This window comes from Actinia tenebrosa, unplaced genomic scaffold (assembly GCF_029948245.1).
Source record: "Actinia tenebrosa isolate PJP-AT-01 unplaced genomic scaffold, QUT_ActTen_1.0 PGA_scaffold15__27_contigs__length_11533743, whole genome shotgun sequence".
Classification (NCBI taxonomy): domain Eukaryota; kingdom Metazoa; phylum Cnidaria; class Anthozoa; order Actiniaria; family Actiniidae; genus Actinia; species Actinia tenebrosa.
Window position 1 is genome coordinate 4,135,845 of NW_028292575.1, and position 19,511 is coordinate 4,155,355.

Here is a 19,511-nt window from a genome sequence, read left to right on the forward strand (position 1 = left end):
TTTCCTCAAATATGGGGATGTCTATCAACTGCATGGGAAATTCCACACCATCCCACTCTAAATCATCTGTGGGATACTTACTTGTCCTACAGGGATCCTTCTCTGCTGGATACAGTGCAGACCTGATTGCCCACATAAAGCATCGATTGTCTTCATTCTTCACGTTTACAATAGCCTTCTTCCTTTCTACCCACGTTGGTAGCGGTACGTAACTCCCCCCTCGTATGGATACGTACCTGGCTATACTTATCTCTATTCCTTCAACCTCCTCTACTGTCCAACCCGATCCTTCTTTCGTGTAGTTAGACAGCGACTCCATTATTGCTTCTAAGGCTTCACTGAGTGACCTATCCAGATTCGTGGATTCTAATATCACTAACGACTTTGATCGCAACATTGCTGTCGTCATTACCTCGCCTTTTGACAAACTTACTTCTACCATTATGCTCGCTTTCAGGGCTCCTAATTCTTCTATGCCTTTTCGGAGAGTCCTTTTAACCTTCCTTTCTGACTGACGCCAAAACTGTCTAACGTCAATCTCACCGTTACCGGGTATTGACACCGTGCTGAAGTTGCTTTGGGATTCCATCTATATAATAGGAAATATTTTATACCTAATACCAAGCACTTTTTAGGTCGTCGTAGTCGTACTCACAGTCCTGACAATGCCAAAACAATTTAACCTTAGTCTCAAACTTCTTACCACATCCACAATCATAACTGCTCATACACTTCGTCTTCATTTTCAAATGCTTTTTCGAATCCGCTTCTTTCTTAAAAGTTCTCTTACATTCTTCGCACTCCATATATAGACTAACATATTTAAGTGCGCTGTTGCCCTCAACCACACTTGGAGTGGGGGTCGTCCGTAGGTGGATTTTTGACGCGGGTCTTACCCGGTGTTGAGATTGCGCTGGAACCCCCATTCCCTATACTACTAGGGTTCGCGCAAAGAGTCTCAAAATACGATCTTATATTTATTAATATTCTTTGATTGTTTATTAAGAATAAAAGAAGAAACATTAATAAATATAAGGACCCCTTTAAAAGAAGGTGTGCAGAACTCAATAAGAAAAGAAGAAACATTAATAAATATAAGGACCCCTTTAAAAGAAGGTATGCAGAACTCAATAAGAAAAGAAGATACATTAATAAATATAAGGACCCCTTTAAAAGAAGGTATATGCTAGCCTACGCAGCTGCCTTTCTGGGAGGCATTCTAATTACCCTTTCAATATATGGACTGTATTACGTGCGAACTACCAGCCGATTGCATTACGCCCCCAAAACCGCGTAAAAAAATACACCTGCCTTCATTGCGGCAGTGCATTCCTGGAAGGATCCTTTGTGGGGCATTGGTGCTCCGCGGAGCAGCGGACTTTAGCAGAAGCGCTTAACTACAAAGAGGAGATGGAGTGACTCTTCTTTCAATGTCAAACTTCCATCGGCCATTTACCTTACCATAGCTGCGTAAGTGGGTGAATTCCTCGCCCTGAATTACGTACCGCACGCAATCCGGCGCCCAAAGGGAATATTCCTTGCCTTCTAAGTCTTTGAGGACTAACCGTAAACGGTCGATGTCTTCGAAGACGACGTAATTTTTTATTTCGTATGCTTTACCGCAAATCAGGTTACGCCAGTGTATTTGGTTGACGATCATTATATCTATGAAATATTCTTAAATGCGTTGCCCTTGTCTCCGTAGTCTTAAACCGTTTGACGCACCACTTACAGGGAATTCGAATGCCCTCCGCATATTCGTCTATGGCGCGGCAAATAACATCATAGTCGTTACACACCATGGTTTGAAAGCCGTTCATGTCGTATCTGGAGATCAAATGACTTTGGTCAGGCGAGAGTATACCATTTCCTTTCGGCGTCTTTAATTCGATTAGGAGACCCCGGTATTTCTTATGGGCGTTTAGGATGAGGAGGTCAGGTTGTCCCCGTTGGTAGCCCTTCTGCCAGCAGGTTATCCGTTTGTTATCCGAATCTTGGAGTTCTCCCAAGCCAGGCGTTAGGAGTATTTGTGGATAGAAGCGGCGAATGTAATCAACCACTTTCTTATGCAGGTCGAATTCGTTTTCGATTTTGAATACCAACTTATTAGCGGTTTCAAACTTCCCTGCCTTTCTGAGGGTGGGCAGGACGTCCTCAAAAACCCAGTCGCGGAATTCCACCGCCTTCGGTAATTTGGAGGAGAATACTAGCTCATAAAACCCAGGTTCCGCGATAAACACCGCATTTGGATGGCAACCGTCGTGGGACGCTACCCTTAGGTCGACCCACCTTTTCTTATACTTAGCGGATACGTGTGTCCCTAAAGCGTCCCTTGAATTCTCGTAACCGAGGGCTAAAGCAACTTCGCGGCCTTTAAAGTAAAGTTTATCGCCTTGCACTATGCATTGCAGTTTGGTTTCGTTGTTTTCGAATACGCAAAGCATTGTATATATAGCATATTTTTTATGGCCATCAATAGGCAACGCTCTTTAGCTGATTCATTTCCACGCTCAGTTGCGCGTCTGAGACGACGAAGATGTAGCAGTTTATCTTATCGCCGTCCTGCGCGTCAGGATTCTTTGTGCGTTTGATCTCCAATGTTATGCCATCCTGCGTATTTACCAGACGCAAACCCTGACCATGTAGGTCTTCGTCGTTAATGGTGCGCATGTCAATCCATAACGCATACTTATCCTTAAAGAATTCCTCGGGACTTACCTGGTCGCCAAACTTACGCATTGCCTCCCTGTACACGTCTGCGGGCTTTATTCCCTGCGAGTAGACCTTGTTTGGAACGCCGTTAATGCTAACGCCTACGTTAGTAATGTTGGGGTTGTGAAAGGCTTCGGAGTCGCGCTTACCGGCTTCGTAGGGTTTGGCAAACACCAACATTAACCCCGTGAGACTTCTTCGGGGGAGGTTAATGCTTTGGTTGATAACCTCATCCGTCTTATCCAGGAAGCTGAACGTCTTATACATTACTACGTGGTCGTATAAGAATGCCTTGCCGGAGCTGTATTCCATGCCGGCGCTACGGGCCAGCTCTTCGCTGTACACCGTTTCGTACTGTAGCTCTAAGTTGGTAATAGAGTATGGGGTTGTTGTGGTAAGTGCAGTGCTTAGCCCACCAATGATGTTATTAGCATCTGCTAAAGTTACTTCAAACTGTAGTTCGGATAACTGTCTTGGGTAATACACACCGTGATTCGTGATTACTTCAAAGTCCAGCGGTATGACATACTTGCTACCATAGGCGGTCTTTATTCGCTTTGCGTCTGCCACTGCGGTTTCTCCGCTGCCGTTAGTAGGTTGCGTTTTCGTAGGTGTGCGAACCTTACGTAGAATGACACTACCAATTCCTTGTTCTATCCTTTGCGCGCGGTCAAATGCTGTTAACCATAGATCCTTATAGGTGGTATACAGATCGTACCTATTTAAGTCCAGCAAGGATTCCCCAGCAAACTTGATTCTCATCTTAGAAACGATGTTGCGACCCACGTTGTTAACGATAATCCTTTCATCTGTGGGGCTTGACTGCACCGCTAAGTCGAACCTTAAAGCCAAGGTGCCAGGGACTAAGACTAGGTTATCCGTTAGGCGGGGCACGCCTACGTACAGGGTTTCCCCTGGCTTAGCGCTGCTGGGGGTGAATGTGACCCGATGAAAGGTGCGTTCTGCTTTCAGTCCGCCAACCTGCTTAGGTAATACGTTAGGATTTAACTTTGAGCTTATCATATATAATGGAAGTAGAAGGAACGGATTTTGACCCCCTTACCGAAGAAGGTCAAGTCGACATTAACGACGAAGAATATGTAACCCTGCTGCCGGAAGCGGATAAGCCGGGCTTCTTTGAAAAGCTACGTCGCAAGTACGGTCCAAAGGCCCGTGGTGCCTTACGTAGCCTTACGGACAGGTTCAAAAGGGAAAACCCTGGTAAATCTCTTCCATCTTACATGCGAATGGACGACTTAGGATTAGTTCCTGAAGCTCCTAGCAACGAGTGGTTGCAAAAAGTACAACGAGAAATGGACGAATCCATAGAAGAAACCCCGGACGACTTCGACAGGCTTCAGGAGCTACTACCCGAGTGGATGCCTGAAAAAGCGCAGCTAATGTTTGAAGAAGATGAATACGGCAGGGAACTAATTATGGGTAGGCTTGCTAGAAGCGGCGCTAAGGTTTACGTCATCCGCGATGCTAAAGGAAGGTTCTTTGCCGACCCCCGAATTCCTCCAACTTTAATGGCAGCTATCGGCGAAACGGTACCCCAAAAGCTACTTACCGACGTGCGTAAGAGATATCCTAACGCCAGTTCGACTCTCTTAGAATTCCAACGCGGTGACAAGGGTCAAATCCAAATTCGTTACGTAGGCAGGGAAAGGTGGTATGATTTTTATCAAGGCAAAAATTCTAACGCACTTAACAATGCCTTACCGAAGGAAATAACAACGGCACTGGGTACGCCTGACTTATCCGTGCTGTCCAGCTTAACTACTAAGGAAACATCAAGGTTAGCTTCGCGATTCTTCAAAGGTCTTAGGACCCCCAAGGCTACCAGTCAAATGCATGCCATCTCCGGAATTTTGGATAAGGATCAAGAAAAGCTCGAAAAAATACAAGCTACCAAGGAAGACGTAGAGGAAAAGCTAACAAGTACGCCGTCGGGCAGCAGCGCTGCCTTGCAGCTGCAGCAGTCTTTAGAATCGCTCAACATGGAAGAAAATGCGCAGCAAAGAATCATAGACGAACACAAAGAACAACTTGACAAACTCACGGAGCAATTAGACGAAAAAAGCGCCGAATTACAGCAGCAGGCGGAACATATTGAAGATCTAAAACAAGAAATGGATACTAAGGACGAGGCGTACATAAGAGCAATACAGCAATTACAAGAAACCAACGAAGCGCAAGACGAAGACACTCAGCACCGCATAGGATTACTGCTACATGAAAGGGATACTGCTAGAAGGAACTTTGACCGTGCAGTTGCAGACGTTGGGGACAGAGACGCCGAACTTAGACGCGTGGGCGCACAGCTGGAAGCCTCGGTAATGCAAGAGCGGCGGTTAAACACGGAAATCATCGTTAAGGGGGAGCAATTAAGACAAAGAGAGCAAGCCATAGAGGACCTGGAAAGGCAAATACAATCGCAGCGGGAAATAATCGACGATCAAACCCGCGCCGACGGGGAAAGAGAAGCAGCTCGGGCGCAAGTAGGGTCCCTAGAGGAAAGGATTGCGGAGTTGCAGGCGCAAAGGGAAGGCTTGGAAAGGGAGTTGGGGCTTACCACCAGACAGAAAATACTGAGGGTCCTTCGGAGGTACGGCATTCCATTGGCGTTCGCCGTAACGCTCGCAGGCGCTATTGCTGGAATTATGAATGCAATTAACGGCGTGGCCTCAGGTGCAAAGGCGCTTGGAAAAAAGGTGGGAAAAGAAATGGGGGAAATGGGAAAAAAGGTGGGAAAAGAAATGGGGGAAATGGGAAAAAAATTAGGTGCGGGCCTAATAACCCTGGGAAAAACAATGGCAGCCAGCGTTCCTGGGCTGCTTGGTAGCACCTTAGGTTTGGTACTGAAGACCGGCGGAGAACTGTTGAAGTTCGTGGGGAATAACATTTGGATCTTGGTCGTAGCTATTGGGGTGGTACTCCTGAAGAAGATGAAGGGCTAATCTTGTCCTTATGTATTACTGGTGGCTTATCGTCGTCAGTCCTCCTGGGCGTCCTCGACTGTGGATAAGTAAAGATAGTATTCGCGCCGCCTTGATAATGCGGAACTAGTGGTATAGCGGTCATAGTACTAATGGTCTTATGATGCCAAGTTTCATTGGGGTCGTTAGGTAAACTATTTATGAAAACCGTGCGGGTGCTAAGCCTACTATCTGGGAAAAGTTGTAGCTTAGCGTACTCACAATTAACCACCATTTGAAACGTCAACACGTAAAACGCCTCGGAACTATATCGATATGGTTGCGCCGAGAAATGAGAAGGCTCTCGATTATTAGCCGATATCCTAAAGGGCGCCAAAGGCTCATTATTCTCATCTATTAATCTAAGTCCTATATTAGATTGATACGCTGGGGAAAAGTTAATACTACAAATGATCAGTGCAAGACCTCCAACTTCAACCCACATTCCAATATCACGCCAGCCGCGATGCTCAAGAGTCTTATCTGTTAAGTAATAAACATGGTGGGTTTCCCTCTGATGTGGATTCATATATTTAAAGACTAAGCACTGTCAAAGTGCTAATGGTTAAATGGTTATAAGCCGTATCTCTGATTTTCTATGCTATTCACGCAAACGCTCCCTGAGTCGTCTACTCTTATTTGTAGCTTTACCTTCCCGTGACAGTTAGTGACCATATGAAAAGTCCAAGTCGTAAGATTCTCAGGGCTATTCGGTGGCGGCTCTACGGAGAAATGCGCAGGCTCCCTGTTGTTCGTCTTCGCACGCATAGGCTGCAGTACGCCATTCTCATCCAGGAACCTAAAGCCCACGTTGGCATGGCCGGTCGTGCCAATGCAAATACTACAAAGGATTAACTTCTTTCCCGAGTAGTTCAAGTCTACAGACATGCCCGTGACATCAACCCAAGCGGCTTGGGTGTATTTTTTCTCACCTGTGTAAGTCGTATAGACACAATCTACTCCAGCTACGTAGGGGTTGTTCATCGCCATATATAATAGCTCAGACCAATGCTTGCAGCTGCTAAGCCGGCTTTTAGTAAGTTGTGGTCATATTCCTCTTCTTTTTTAGGCGGTTGGCGTGATTCTTTCTTAGGTGGTTGGCGTAATCCTTTCTTAGGTGGTTGCACGTAATGCACTTTCTTAGGCTGCTTAACTAACTGCCTCCTAATGGCGTCAGAGTTCACGTCGTTTACCCCAAACTTCATGTCTTTAGTAGCCTTTTGAAGTTTGTTGTTGTATCCTACTACAGAACCAGTATTTATAGATAAATTACTAGGCATTAACCAACAACCCGGGGCTACTACATAGTCCAACCTCGCCTTAGAATTTTGTATAGCTAGTTGGTAACGCTGTACGCCCTTGCTAATGTCGCCCTCCAAGATTGAACTTTCGAATAAGTTCTCATACTCATTAATTATTCATGAGGTAACTAGCCAATCGATTACCTCGTACCTGGTCACATGATGTATCTTGAAACTAGGTCAAGTGTCTTAAAGCCGGGGAGGGTTTTGATATCAGCAGGGAAGAGGTGGGGCTGATGAATTGGAACAAAAGAAATTAATTCAGTCGACCAACAACTGGATCAAAATTAATTCAGTCCAAGGACTGGAACAAAATTAATTCAGTCCAAGCATTGAATCAAGTCAATATATAGAAAGATGAAAACAGAAAATTTAATTCATCAAGCATTTATTTCAGAAGTTATTACCAATAAACTATAATCAATAATAGTTGCAAATATACTCAACACTTCGTTTAACAACTTACTTAGATATTAATGAAATTTCAAAACAATTTGCTATCGTAAACTTAGCATTTTCTATAAGTATAAATATAAGTTTTAGCATTCATTCAAGCGCAAGCTAGATTTTGAACTGGTTGATTGTAACATTACAGTTGCCAGATATATTGATAGGCCCGTCAGAAGAAAAGCTCCAAAAATTAGAACATGTATTTTCATTTAACTGAGCTTCGTGCTCATAACCAGTGATATCATTAAATATAGATTTTAATTCATTGATATCAAATACAGGCATTTCTATATCATTCTTAATTTCACTTCCCTTAATTTCATTCTTTGACTCAGATGAAACCTGTTTTGGCTGAGCTGGTGGGTTCAAAATGTTAGAAACTTTTTGCTCCTGCTCCTTGCTACTTTTTTCATATGCCAAAAGAGCATCACTAACGTGACCACTTCTGCTTCTTATAAGCTTTTCGTCAACACTTGCATTAAACAGTTTGCTAACACATGTAACGCGAAGACTATGGCTAGTTTTCCTTTTACTGCCAATTGCCAAGCACAAACTAGGAAGAATTTCATTGAGAGTATGAATTCCTACAACACAGTTTTTGTACGCAAATTTTCCGTCCTTATATGGCTGAAAATAGAAACCTTTTGCTTTAACACGAAGATTGTTTACGAGGTCAAAATACCGATTATAAATCTTAACCAAGCAACGCTCGTGGCTCTCATTGCCCTTTTCGTGGCAAACATGTTTAATCACTCTCGCTTTCTTTTTCAAATCTGCTATGCCACCATGAAATGTTTTGGAAGAATTTTCACGATAAATTATGGTATTATCGCCTTCTATTTCGATATCGCTAATCCTTAATTGCCTATGTTCTTGAGAACGCATGCCAAATAGTTTACCATTATAAAAGTACACTGTATTAAGCAAAATCTTAGCTGTTGACTGGCCTAGTACTCCTTTCCTCCACATCGTCTCTTCCTCTTCTTCTGTAATCACCTCTTTTTCTTCCTTTCTATTAGTAACCCCTTCGGCGTGGACACTTTTCATCTCTGCATCCAGAATTTTTCTCAGTCCAGAAAAACTAAAAGAAAAACGTTCAGTTAGAATAATATAAGGTTTTATTCATGTGCAAAGTAAAGCAAATAAACAGAAAGTTTCTAATTAACTCACCACATGTTAGACTTGTCAAGCATATTGACGTCGTTTCGGTTTTTCGACTCTAGGTGGCGTTTAAGGCTAGCGATAAGCTGATAAAGCGTACGAGCAGGATATGGCGAACCTTTCTTGTTTGCTGCTTCTTCAACAAATTTGTCAAGCCAGAAGTTTAGGGATGGAACTGTCATAGTTTCCCATGCCTCAATATCCAAATTTTGAATGCTCTCTAGCGAGACATCCATGGAGGTAGACTCCAAACTTGCCACTTTGTTTTCTCTACTTTGCCTCCATTCTTCAAAAATATTCACAGCCCAGTTATTCTTGTAACGGGTTGAAATTGGCACAGCTTTTTGCAAAAGTTCTTCTTCTTGGGCTTGACTTTTCACTTTTCGAAAGCGTTTTAAAGGTAGAAGCTCCGCTTCTTCATCGCTGTCTCTTTGACGAGAAGCCATGTTGAAATGAATACATTCAGAGAAAAATAACTGCTATTTGCATAAGTAATTCAGATAGCATTTATCTTAAGAAATCCCAAAGGACGAAAGCAAAATAAAACCATTACAAAACAAAAGATTGTCATTATTACAACTAGGTGAATGGAGCGAAGATCATATACAATGAAATAAATACAAGATAAAAACAACATCCCTCCCGAATAATTAATGAGTATGAGAAGTCATTTCAAATCCTCCAAATCGGACAGGACGGGATTTCAAAGTCCTTGCAATTAGTTCCAGTCCTCGGCTTCGCCTCGGACTGGAACTAATTGCGCGGACTTGAAATCCCGTCCTGTCCTCATTGTCGGATTTGAAATATTACATCAAGGCTTCGGCTCGCGTCTCTTCTGCGGCGCCGGTATTTCCAATTATATTTGATCGGGTGTTTACCTGAGATCCCAAAATGGAATACACGTAAGCTTCTATGCTGCGGTTCAAACGGGCAAGGCCAGCTTTGGTTAGTCCTTTACCTTCTGGAGGTATGAAATTAAGATATTGCTCCGTTTGCTCGTCGTTGGTAATCTTAATAATCAGTGGATTAGCTCCACGATACGTACCACCCTCGTCTTTGAACAGAGGTCCATCGCGGACTTGCTTAGTGGTTTTGGCATTTGGTTCAAAGAAGGTGCTACTGTCGTGAGTTTCTTTGTGATACCCAGTGTTCCACCGCAACTGCAGCGAATGAACTTCTTTATCGCTTAGCACATGTCCACCAATCCCCCAATAAGCCCAAATATGCCCCAAGCCATTGTTAGCACCAACAGTGCATCTAAAATCCTTCCCTACAACACCAAACTCCTTACAAAGTCGGTCGTAAGCAGGAACGTTGTATTTATTATCTCTTGGATAAAACGCAGCATCTCCCGGCAGCGCAATAACACCCATTTCATGTAGTATTCTTCTAACCGTGAAGTGGAAGTGAAACATGAATATTGAATTCTTCATCAAGTTTGCACTTACCCCACAGCCACTGGTGGCGCACCAAACTGCAAAGTTCAACTGCTGCGGCCAATAACGCATGTTAGGACCACTTAACCATTCATGGGCTTCTTTCGCGGTGGTATGATTAATGGGCACGTTTTTGAAGATATCTCGCACCTTTAACGGAAAAGAATGGTTGCCAGAGATCCGCATGTTCAACGTTAGGTCCAAACTTGGATGTTCATCAAATGAAACCGCGGGTATTGGATAAGTACTGGTACCCAGCAATAATTCCTTTGACCAACCGGGTTCAACATGCGTTGGCGCTGGCGTTGGCTTATGCATTGGCGAATGCTTCAGTTGATCGTCTATTTGATTAACCAGCGTAGGCTTCAAATCCTCGTTGCTGTACATTCTGGAGCCGTTATAGTAAATCCCATCGGGTCTTCTTTCGAACTTACTAGGGTCTGCATGCGGAAACATCTTCCTGAAGGCCCTCCAGTTCCAGTAATCCCGGTTGTCGTGATGTGGCTGCTCCTGTATGTTATTCCCAAAGGCGTCGTACATTAGTATATATAATGGATGTTATACCATCAGCACCTCCACTTTATCCTGAACTTCCTAAGGATGCCGAGACCTTCCGCTTGAATAAAGCAAATTTAATCCTAACTTACTTAGAGGGGCAAACGAAGCACTATGAGGAGGTCAGGAAAAAGTATGCTAGAGCCCGAAGCATATTACATAAAATCGCGATGACTTCCGGCTCCATGTCCGTGGCTCTTACAGGCACCGGCGTTGCTACTTCGCTTACTGGACCTGGAATAGTCGTTGGCGTTCCTTTGGCCAGCGTTGGGGCAGCCTGTGGTATTATTTCGGCTGTTGCTACGGGCATTATGAAGCAACTGTCCGGTAAGATATCCAAGCACGACACACACATAGCCCTAGCAAGAGCAAAGGCTAACACCATCGCCGACTTGGTCTCCCAAGCTCTGCGGGACCGCCGCATAGACGACATGGAGTTCTCTTTGATCCTCGCGGAGGAAAAGAAATACGGCGAATTAAAGTCGGGCAATAAAAAAACCATCGTAAAAGATCTTTCCGAGGAATCTCGCAAAAAGATCTACCAGGAGGCAAAAGAGGAACTACAAAGAAAACTCGCTCAGTAGACATTTGCTTTGAAAAGAGCGTAGGTGGATTTTGGCTGCACATTTCATCTTCTCGGAATCCATCCTAACAGGGGGTGGTTGGAGTCAATTTTGTAAAATATTTCGTAAATTACGTCAGGGTAATAGGGAATATCCTTATTCAGCCGACAGAATAACCACTCGGCCCTTTGCATATCTGGGATATGAGGAATAGACTTACCGGTAATTTCAGACAAAAGATAGGGAATAGCTTTGTAATATTTCCCTAGTTTTAATTTTTTCAATGTCTTCCGTAGACTTTGCGGGGTTGGCTCTTCTAAATGGTCTATGATTTTCTTCTTTACTTCGTCGCTTAAATATACCGGATGTAAACCTTGGATATGACTCATCCAGTCCCTGAAGTATTTTATTCTCTTATATGGCGTTTTCTTACGACCTCCATTGGCGTAATACTGCTCTCTGGTAGCATTTGGTACGGCATTACGAATATTCTTACCACACTCGTAACACTGTGCTGACGTGTCGTCTTCTATTTGCATTTTCTTACCACAACACCAGAAACCCCTGGGCTTAGGTATGTTAACTTTGGATCTTAGGCAAATTATACAGAAGTCATTGGTGAACTTTTTACATTCATGCATCGTATATATATCGTACATTTTTATAAACACTTATCTTGGTGCATCTTAAACTGTTGTTCTGACCTGTAAAGCTTCCCACAAGAGCAAGTAAAGGAGAACTTAGGATTCGCTGGAGGTTTTTTCATCAACTCCTTTATGTAATCCTCGTTGTTGTTAGAATTCTCGTCAATATGTGCCATTAAGCAAGTTACCTTCATAGTACATGGCACCTTTTTCCTCAAATGAGAAATAAGACCACTCTTATTAAAGTTCTTGCTACATTTCGGACAAACCCACTCCTTTTTCATAGTATATGTAACATATTTCTTAACCTCCGTTTGCGGTACCCAACACAGCAGCAGTAAGGACTTATCGCGCGCGGCTGCCGACGGATCGCGCAAGACCCCCTGTAGCGCCTCGTAACTGCGGGTTATACCCGTGTCATTTTTGGGGGTGTGCCGGCGATTCGCGTGTCCCCCTTACTGCTGCTCAAAGTCTGTTTTATTTCCTGTGAAAAAATCATTGGTTGAATTCAAATACACGATTTATATAACAATAAATAGAAAGTTGAAACGAAAATAATAAAACATGACAGTATAAGTAAAGATGATTATTACGAACAAAAACTGCGAAGGTAAATAACTTTATTTGAGAACCCCAAAATTATCTTGATATCTGATTATTCAACTACTCTGTTAAGCAATCGTATGCTTCCACCAATCAGCTATAAGATAGCACAGGCAGCCCAAACAAGGTTCCTGTGTATGGTTTATAAGGGAATGTATTGGAGTTATGATAAAGTCATGACAATAAAATGTTTCACTCAACAATTTGCCTCAAAACTTGCTACAGTTGTTGCTTTTACTTGTTCAGTCTTTTGGCAAATTTTCAACGCGATTTGAGGCCGTTAAGTTTTTTTTTTTTTTAAATCTGCTCTTCTCTACCCATAGTTAATAGCAAGTTCCCCTTCATTAACTATGCTCTACCTAAATAATGGCCGTGTTCAATCTCGTACCCAGAGACTGCGTTTCTTCTGGTCTGCGGCTAAAAAAACAAGGGGCTCTAGCATAATCCATTTTTGGCGCATGCGCAAGTGAAGTGAAATATGAACAATGAAAATCATGCTTTAATAAAAATTGGAAATCGGGAACATACTTTTTTTTATTTTTGGCAAGCTTTTGAACGAATGCGCCCTTATACCTAAAGTCCAAGAATTCCTGGTTTTAAAAAAAATTGATTATGCCCTCGTCCTTCACCGTAGGCCAGAAGAAACGCAGGCTCTGGGTACGAGATTCAAATGTCTTTCTCTTGTGTCATGCGTAGTACGGAGTTCATTGCGACTTGGTATTCATGTATCTAGATTTTTGAGCACATATGATTTATCTGAACATTATTTATATTAGGAAAAGTATAAATATTCTAGATCATTAATAGATCTTAATTGATAATCTTTAATAAATATCTACAAAAAATATTAATCACTTGTTATAATTCCTATCTATTATTGCTCTGTTTATTGGTGCAGGTCGTTCTTTTACTTGGTGTTTATTTTCCTTCGATGTTTCTTGGTTAAGATAACGTAGGAGACGCAGGGTTGTTCTGGTAATCCTGTGGTAATAAAAGTTGAGTGGAGACTAAGTCTATGAATCTTAGACAAACACTTTCCCCCTCCTTCTCCCCCCAAGGATACCACACACAGTGACGTGGAATTGATACCCTGACAAAAAGGAATTTTGGTGAGACAGTGAAAATGCAGAAAAAAATTCGAAGAAAAGAGAAGGAAGGAAGGAGTAGAATAAAGAGAAGGAAGGGAAAATTTAGCAAAGAAGGAAAAATATAAGAAAGGAAAGAATAGACAAAATACTACACTTATCACTTTAGTAACAAACGAGAACGTTTTGCCGTAAAGCTACTACAAGGTTATTACGTCCACAACAGTCTTTTCGCTTTTAAACTTCTCGATATAGTAAGCCTGTGCAATAGAAAATAATCTTAGAGAAGGAATCCCCGTTCCCCATTATAACCCCTTTTTGATGCTATTTTTAGAATCATTTATGCTAATTTTAGAATCGTTCCTTTAATCCATTGTTGTTGTTGTTTCTACATGCGAACGGCATGGCTACGTCGTTGGCTGTTTTTTTTTTGTTGTTGTTGTTGTTGTTTGTTTTTTTTTGGAGGGGGGGGGGGGGGGATAAGTAACCAAACAGAGTATAGCGCGCGCAGTATAAGCTTAAAAAAAAAAAAAATTATGGCCTAAGAATAGCATTAAGCGGTGCCAATGATGATTACAAACATAAATACCAAAGATTTCGTTCTGTCCTATGCCGTAGATCCTAGCAACATTGTACTTTGGACGGCGAAACTTACGTCTCTTAGCTTTCTCGTCTATTCTCGTTTCTAACTCGAATGATACGTGTGGTAAGCATAAGATAAAATAAATATAAATACATTTTACTCCATACTTATCATCTAGTCTTCCGCTTCGACACATAACTTACACTAAACTATCGGGAGATCAATTCCGTCTATTTTCGCTTTTTTTTCTAGTGAGGTAAAATAAAAACAAGACAAAATGTCACAGCTTATCGGCCAAAAAAGTTGACAGAAAAAGAAATTAGCGTTTAAATTCATCGTCATGTTATTAGTAACCATATCAAAATAAAGTTAATTTTATCGTCAATAGCTTCATCGTAATCATCATTATCTCTACCTTCATCATCATCACTACCATCATCATCACCATCATCATCATCATCATCACTACCATCATTATCATCACTACCATCATCATCATCATCGTCATCATCATCATCACCATTGTAATTATCATCATCACTACCATCATCACAATCGTAATCATCATTATCACCAATATAATCATCATCATCACTACCATCATCATCACCATCATCATCATCATCATCACTACTATTATAATCGTCATCCTCATCACCATCGTAATTATCATCATCTCTACCTTCATCATCATCACTACCATCATCACAATCGTAATCGTCATCATCACCAGTATAATCATCATCATCACTACCATCATCATCATCGTAATCATCATCATCTTCACCATCATCATCATCACTACCGTCATCATCACCGTCATCATCACCATCATCACCATCATCACCATCGTCATCATCCATTATCGACACCATCATCATCATCAACACCACTATCGTCATCGATCACCATAGTCAAGTCATCATCACCTTCATCATCGTCATCATAACCTTCGTAATCTTTATCATAATTATTAACGTTATCACCACCAACGTCACAATCACCATTGTCATCATCAACATCGTCACCATTATCGACCTCGTTATCATCACTATCATCACTATATATTGTTTTGTTGAAATTTAAAAAAAATCATCTTAACAAGTTTAATTCTTTTTGTATTTTATACAATTTAGTATTTTGTTACAAGCGTGACATGTTATCTGTTTTTATTCTTTGTTTATTCTTGATCTCATTGTCGACTTTGGTTATTATCATTGTCACAGATTATTCAAGTATTTAGTAAAATAAGTTGAAATCTTAAAATAACATTCACATTTAAGTGCAATACTTTTTCGTAGAAATCTGCGTTAAATCTTGTATTTTTAAAACATGGGTTTTCACAGTATTGTCCTCCTGTTCGCTTTAAAAAATTGTCATAATTCTGTCTGCCGAGTTTGGAGACAATCTATAGATTTCATTTTTTATGCTCCGTTTTACAGCAAAACAAACTAATTATAAATCCGTGGGACCTTGGACTGAAAACGGTGGAGCCTCCGCCCCGATTGACTCGGAAGCAGTTACCGAATTATCTTATCATCATTATTATCTTTATAGTTATATTATTGCCATTTTCATTGTCACTTTTTATCTTTTTTATCATTGACTTTATTATATTATCATCATCATCATTATTTTATCATTGTCATTGTCATCGTCTCTATAGGTTAGGATTATGATTACAGTTATTAGTTTTATCATTATCGTATTTACCATTTGTATCTATCTATCTTCTTTATTTACCTTTATTTTAGCTTTTTATAGATATTATTACTATTATTTATTAACAATTAATTACTATTATATTTTATAATAATTGTTTTGATTTATTCTGACGCTGAAATGGAAAGGCAAACCCTGAGTAAATCAGTCGGTAATCAATGTTGCCATAATATCGTACCGCATAGATAATAAATTCTACATTATATGTTTAACACCACTGACCTGAGCAGCAGTAAGGGGGACTCGCGATCAGCCTCCATTGGCAAAAATCGCAAGTCGAAAAACATCAGCCCCCCCTGGTGTTTTAGAGGTCGGTAATCCGCCCTACAGGGGGTCTTGCGCGATCAGCCTCCATCGCGAAGAGCGCCTTACTGCTGCTCTATTTGGGGATCGTAAACGGAGGGAAAGATATTCTTTAGATATATACTATGGCATCCGTTAACAACATTCAAAACAGGACTGTGCGCAGTTTGGCAAATCAGGCAATGGATACAGATGCAGATTTTGTCTTTGCGACGTTTATGGAAGGAAAGATAGACAAGACGATGAATCACGAGATGGCTGAAAGGATAATCGACAGAATGCCGGACGGTGACTACCGCTTGGAGTTGACGTTCGTGAAGTATTTGGACGGCGAGTGGGTGATAGAAAAGGGCCGTAATCCCATCAGGGCGTCTGGTAAGCAGAGTTTGTTCGTCTTGAATAAGCAAACGAGGCCGGGGGCATTGGAGGGAATTGACATGCTCTTCTATGAGGTCGCTTACCCGGTTACCGTTGTCATTTACGGCGCGTACGAGATTAAGGAGCCGGATGTTAGAAAGCTCAAACCAATGAGACATCCGGGTAATTGCGTTGGAAACTTGGTAAGAGAGTTCTTCAAAGATTCCTCTCGTGGTGGTAAGCTTACACCCAAAAGGATGGGCGCCATAAGAAAATGGGAACGCGACACTAACAAAGTCGGAGGTTCCGTTGAAAACATCAAGAAGTTAGAAACCGCCTTAGAACGCCGCATACACGTGAAGGACATCACGGACGGTTGCATTTACGAAGGGACGAAAAAGTATGGAGGTAGAGGTTCCCCCATAATAATCTATCAACACAATGGACACGCTTGGCGAGAACTTAGGTTCCCTAAGAAAAAGGAAACCAAAGTTTATAAGACGTCGCCGTTGGTAGAATTGGTCCACGAGAATTCCGTTTGGTTGATGGACGCGGAAGGAAGTCAGTTCATGACGCAGGATGGTACTCTCTACCGCCCTGAAGTAGAACCCCAACGTATTCAAAATGCGTGTGCGACATTAGGGGAAGACTTTTCAGACGAGGTCTTAAGCAGCCGTAGTTTGGACTTTCTAGCTGCGAAGAAAAGAAATGGATGGAAGTCCACGCCTAAGGAATTTGGAGACATAGCCAAAGCCTGCGTAGAGCACGGCCATGGAGGTCTGTGGAACATGGAGTATGACGAAAACGAATACGTCTCCTTAGACATGAAACATTGTTACCCTGCCAGTTTTAAAGGCCTTGGGGATTGTGAGGAGTATTACGGCCTCTACGGGCATCCAGACTCGCAGTTCTTTCGCGTGTCTTTGCCAGGTAAGTGCGATGTTCCAAAGTCTACGGGGTTCGTGCGGTTGACCACGTGGAAGTTAGCAAAGGGCTTACATCCGATAATTTACGCGTGGTATGGGAAACATCTGCAGGAGAAAGAATGGATTCCCATACCACTGCTGAAGTTTCTCGAAGAGCGCGAACTGCTCACGTACACAGCGCATGAAGCCATATTGTGCCGCTCCGCGTTTACGCAATGGTTGCCAGAGCATAACCCCACTGCTAGAATTGTCATAGGCAAATTCACCCAGGGTGCAAAAGAAGGAGAAAAGCACATGCAAAGGCGTTTGATAACTGACGACGGAGAGTTGAGCTTCCTCGTAAAACGTGCACATGAGCAAGGAACGATGGTGTCCGTAGAGAAGTGGAATTATTTCATAGAAGGTAAAGGTGAGCAACGATGGAATGCGTTGTGCTATTATCAAGATCATCGCCCGCAATATTACCATTTGCGCGCCAGCATGCTCGCATATGCGCATATTAATCTGTTGTCAATGCTGTTGCGGTTTGACAAAGAGGATATCCCGCGCGTGGCTACGGATTCCCTCTACGTGAAGCCTGAAGTGTTAGAAAAAATGCAAGAGTTTTACACAGCCGATGAACTCGCGGAAAGTGGTCAATGGCGCGTGAAAGATGAAGAGATAAAAGCTTGGAGAGAACGTGTGGAATATCATGGGAAACACGTAAAAGGTGCCGTCGTTCCCACTGAGGAACCATTGCCATCCGTTGTGGACCCCATTTCTTACCAACGCTTTTCGTATCTTTATGGGCCCGGAGGCAGCGGTAAAACCACTAGGGTTTTGGAATTGTTCCCTCGCGTGAAGGTATTGACGCCGACGCACCGTCTGGAAAGAGAATTAACGGAAATGGGTTACGACGCACAGACTTATCACAGCTTCTTTCGCTGGAATGGTCAAAAGTGGGTGCCAGAAGCAATACGCGACATACCTCCGGTGATATTATGGGATGAGATTTGCACCGTGCCATTAGAGATCTTACAGGAATTCGTAGACTTCCTCCGCGGAAAGTGTCAAGTTATATTTGCCGGAGATCCATGCCAGCCGCCTCCTATTTGCGGAGAAATGCCCCATAAATGGTTAAAAGGAATGGTAGACCATGCAGAGGAAATCAACGCCGACTACCGCAGTAAGGACGAAGTAAGAGACTTAAAGGCATCATTGAGAGGCCTCAGCGATGCAGAGCAAAATAAGACTTTGCGTAAACGCATCCGAGCGAAGTCTTATGAGGACTTCCTTCACGCGTGGCATCCAGAGGATTTGGTGTTGAGCAGCAAGCGCGCAGCACAATCGCGAATACAGAAAGATTTATTAAAAGTACACCGCGAAAGATTCCCAAGCCATTTGGTGCCCGTTTGCTACAAGCCCCACGATACCCGCATGCAGAAGAGAGACGTGTGGGTGCCGGGCACCGACGTCCAACTGCGAAACGCGGTAACTCATGATAAAGTCTGGGTGCCTATGGGAAAGGTTGAAAAAATAACCTCCCATCCAGATTGGCGCTTGGGCTATTGCATGACAGTCCACAGTGCGCAAGGTCTAACCGTAAAGGAAACCTTATGGATTATAGACCAGCGGTTATGTTGGAGTAATTTGATCTACACTGCTGTAAGCCGCGTAGAATACGCCAAACAGTTGCGGAGGGCTTGGGGTCCGCAATTGCGTTACGATAAAACGCCAGAAGATATAGCAAAAGAGAACATTGCTAAGAAACTCCTTCGCTATAAGAGACACGACGAAGAAAAAGGCATGGTGTTCGACCTATGCGTGGACGACGTCTATAAGGAAGGGGCGCGGTGTGCCAAGTGTAACATACCTCTACTATGGAGGTTTGACCCAAATGACGATCAGCAGTTCTCCGTGGATCGCATAAATAATAAACGCGGCCATTGCAGAGGCAACGTAAGACTGACATGCCTAGAGTGCAATCGGGCGCGTGGAGCAGCACTATTCTGAGTCTTTGGGGACTATGAGCAGCTCTTCCTTGACAAATCCGCGACTTGGGCCATTTAGGTAATACAACACGGGTTGCCCTTCCTTGGTGACGGACTTTGAAATCTCATACGTTTCCAAAGACCAGTTAGGATCCGTGGCTC

General features: G+C 42.6%; 2 protein-coding genes across 3 annotated transcripts; both read right to left on the minus strand.

Annotated features, from left to right (window-relative positions):
• Positions 1–7,358: 7,358 nt before the first annotated feature.
• On the minus strand, positions 7,359–9,388 carry LOC148910884 (zinc finger MYM-type protein 2-like). Its single transcript, XM_089030789.1, has 2 exons — positions 8,612–9,388; positions 7,359–8,522 (listed from the first exon to the last, which is right to left on the minus strand). Exons 1-2 carry the CDS (start codon positions 9,046–9,048, stop codon positions 7,553–7,555), a joined length of 1,407 nt encoding a protein of 468 aa, XP_088886915.1. The 5' UTR covers positions 9,049–9,388; the 3' UTR covers positions 7,359–7,552.
• Positions 9,389–12,403: 3,015 nt separating this feature from the next.
• Positions 12,404–15,296, minus strand: LOC148910885 (uncharacterized). Of its 2 annotated transcripts, none has more exons than XM_089030118.1 (2): positions 14,275–15,296; positions 12,404–13,384 (listed from the first exon to the last, which is right to left on the minus strand). In XM_089030118.1, the coding sequence occupies exon 1, from the start codon at positions 14,971–14,973 to the stop codon at positions 14,410–14,412; it is 564 nt and encodes a 187-aa protein (XP_088886244.1). In that variant the 5' UTR covers positions 14,974–15,296; the 3' UTR covers positions 12,404–13,384; positions 14,275–14,409. The 2 variants fall into 2 exon arrangements, with proteins under 2 accessions (XP_088886244.1, XP_088886245.1); XM_089030119.1 differs by having other exon boundaries at positions 14,239–15,296.
• Positions 15,297–19,511: the final 4,215 nt, after the last annotated feature.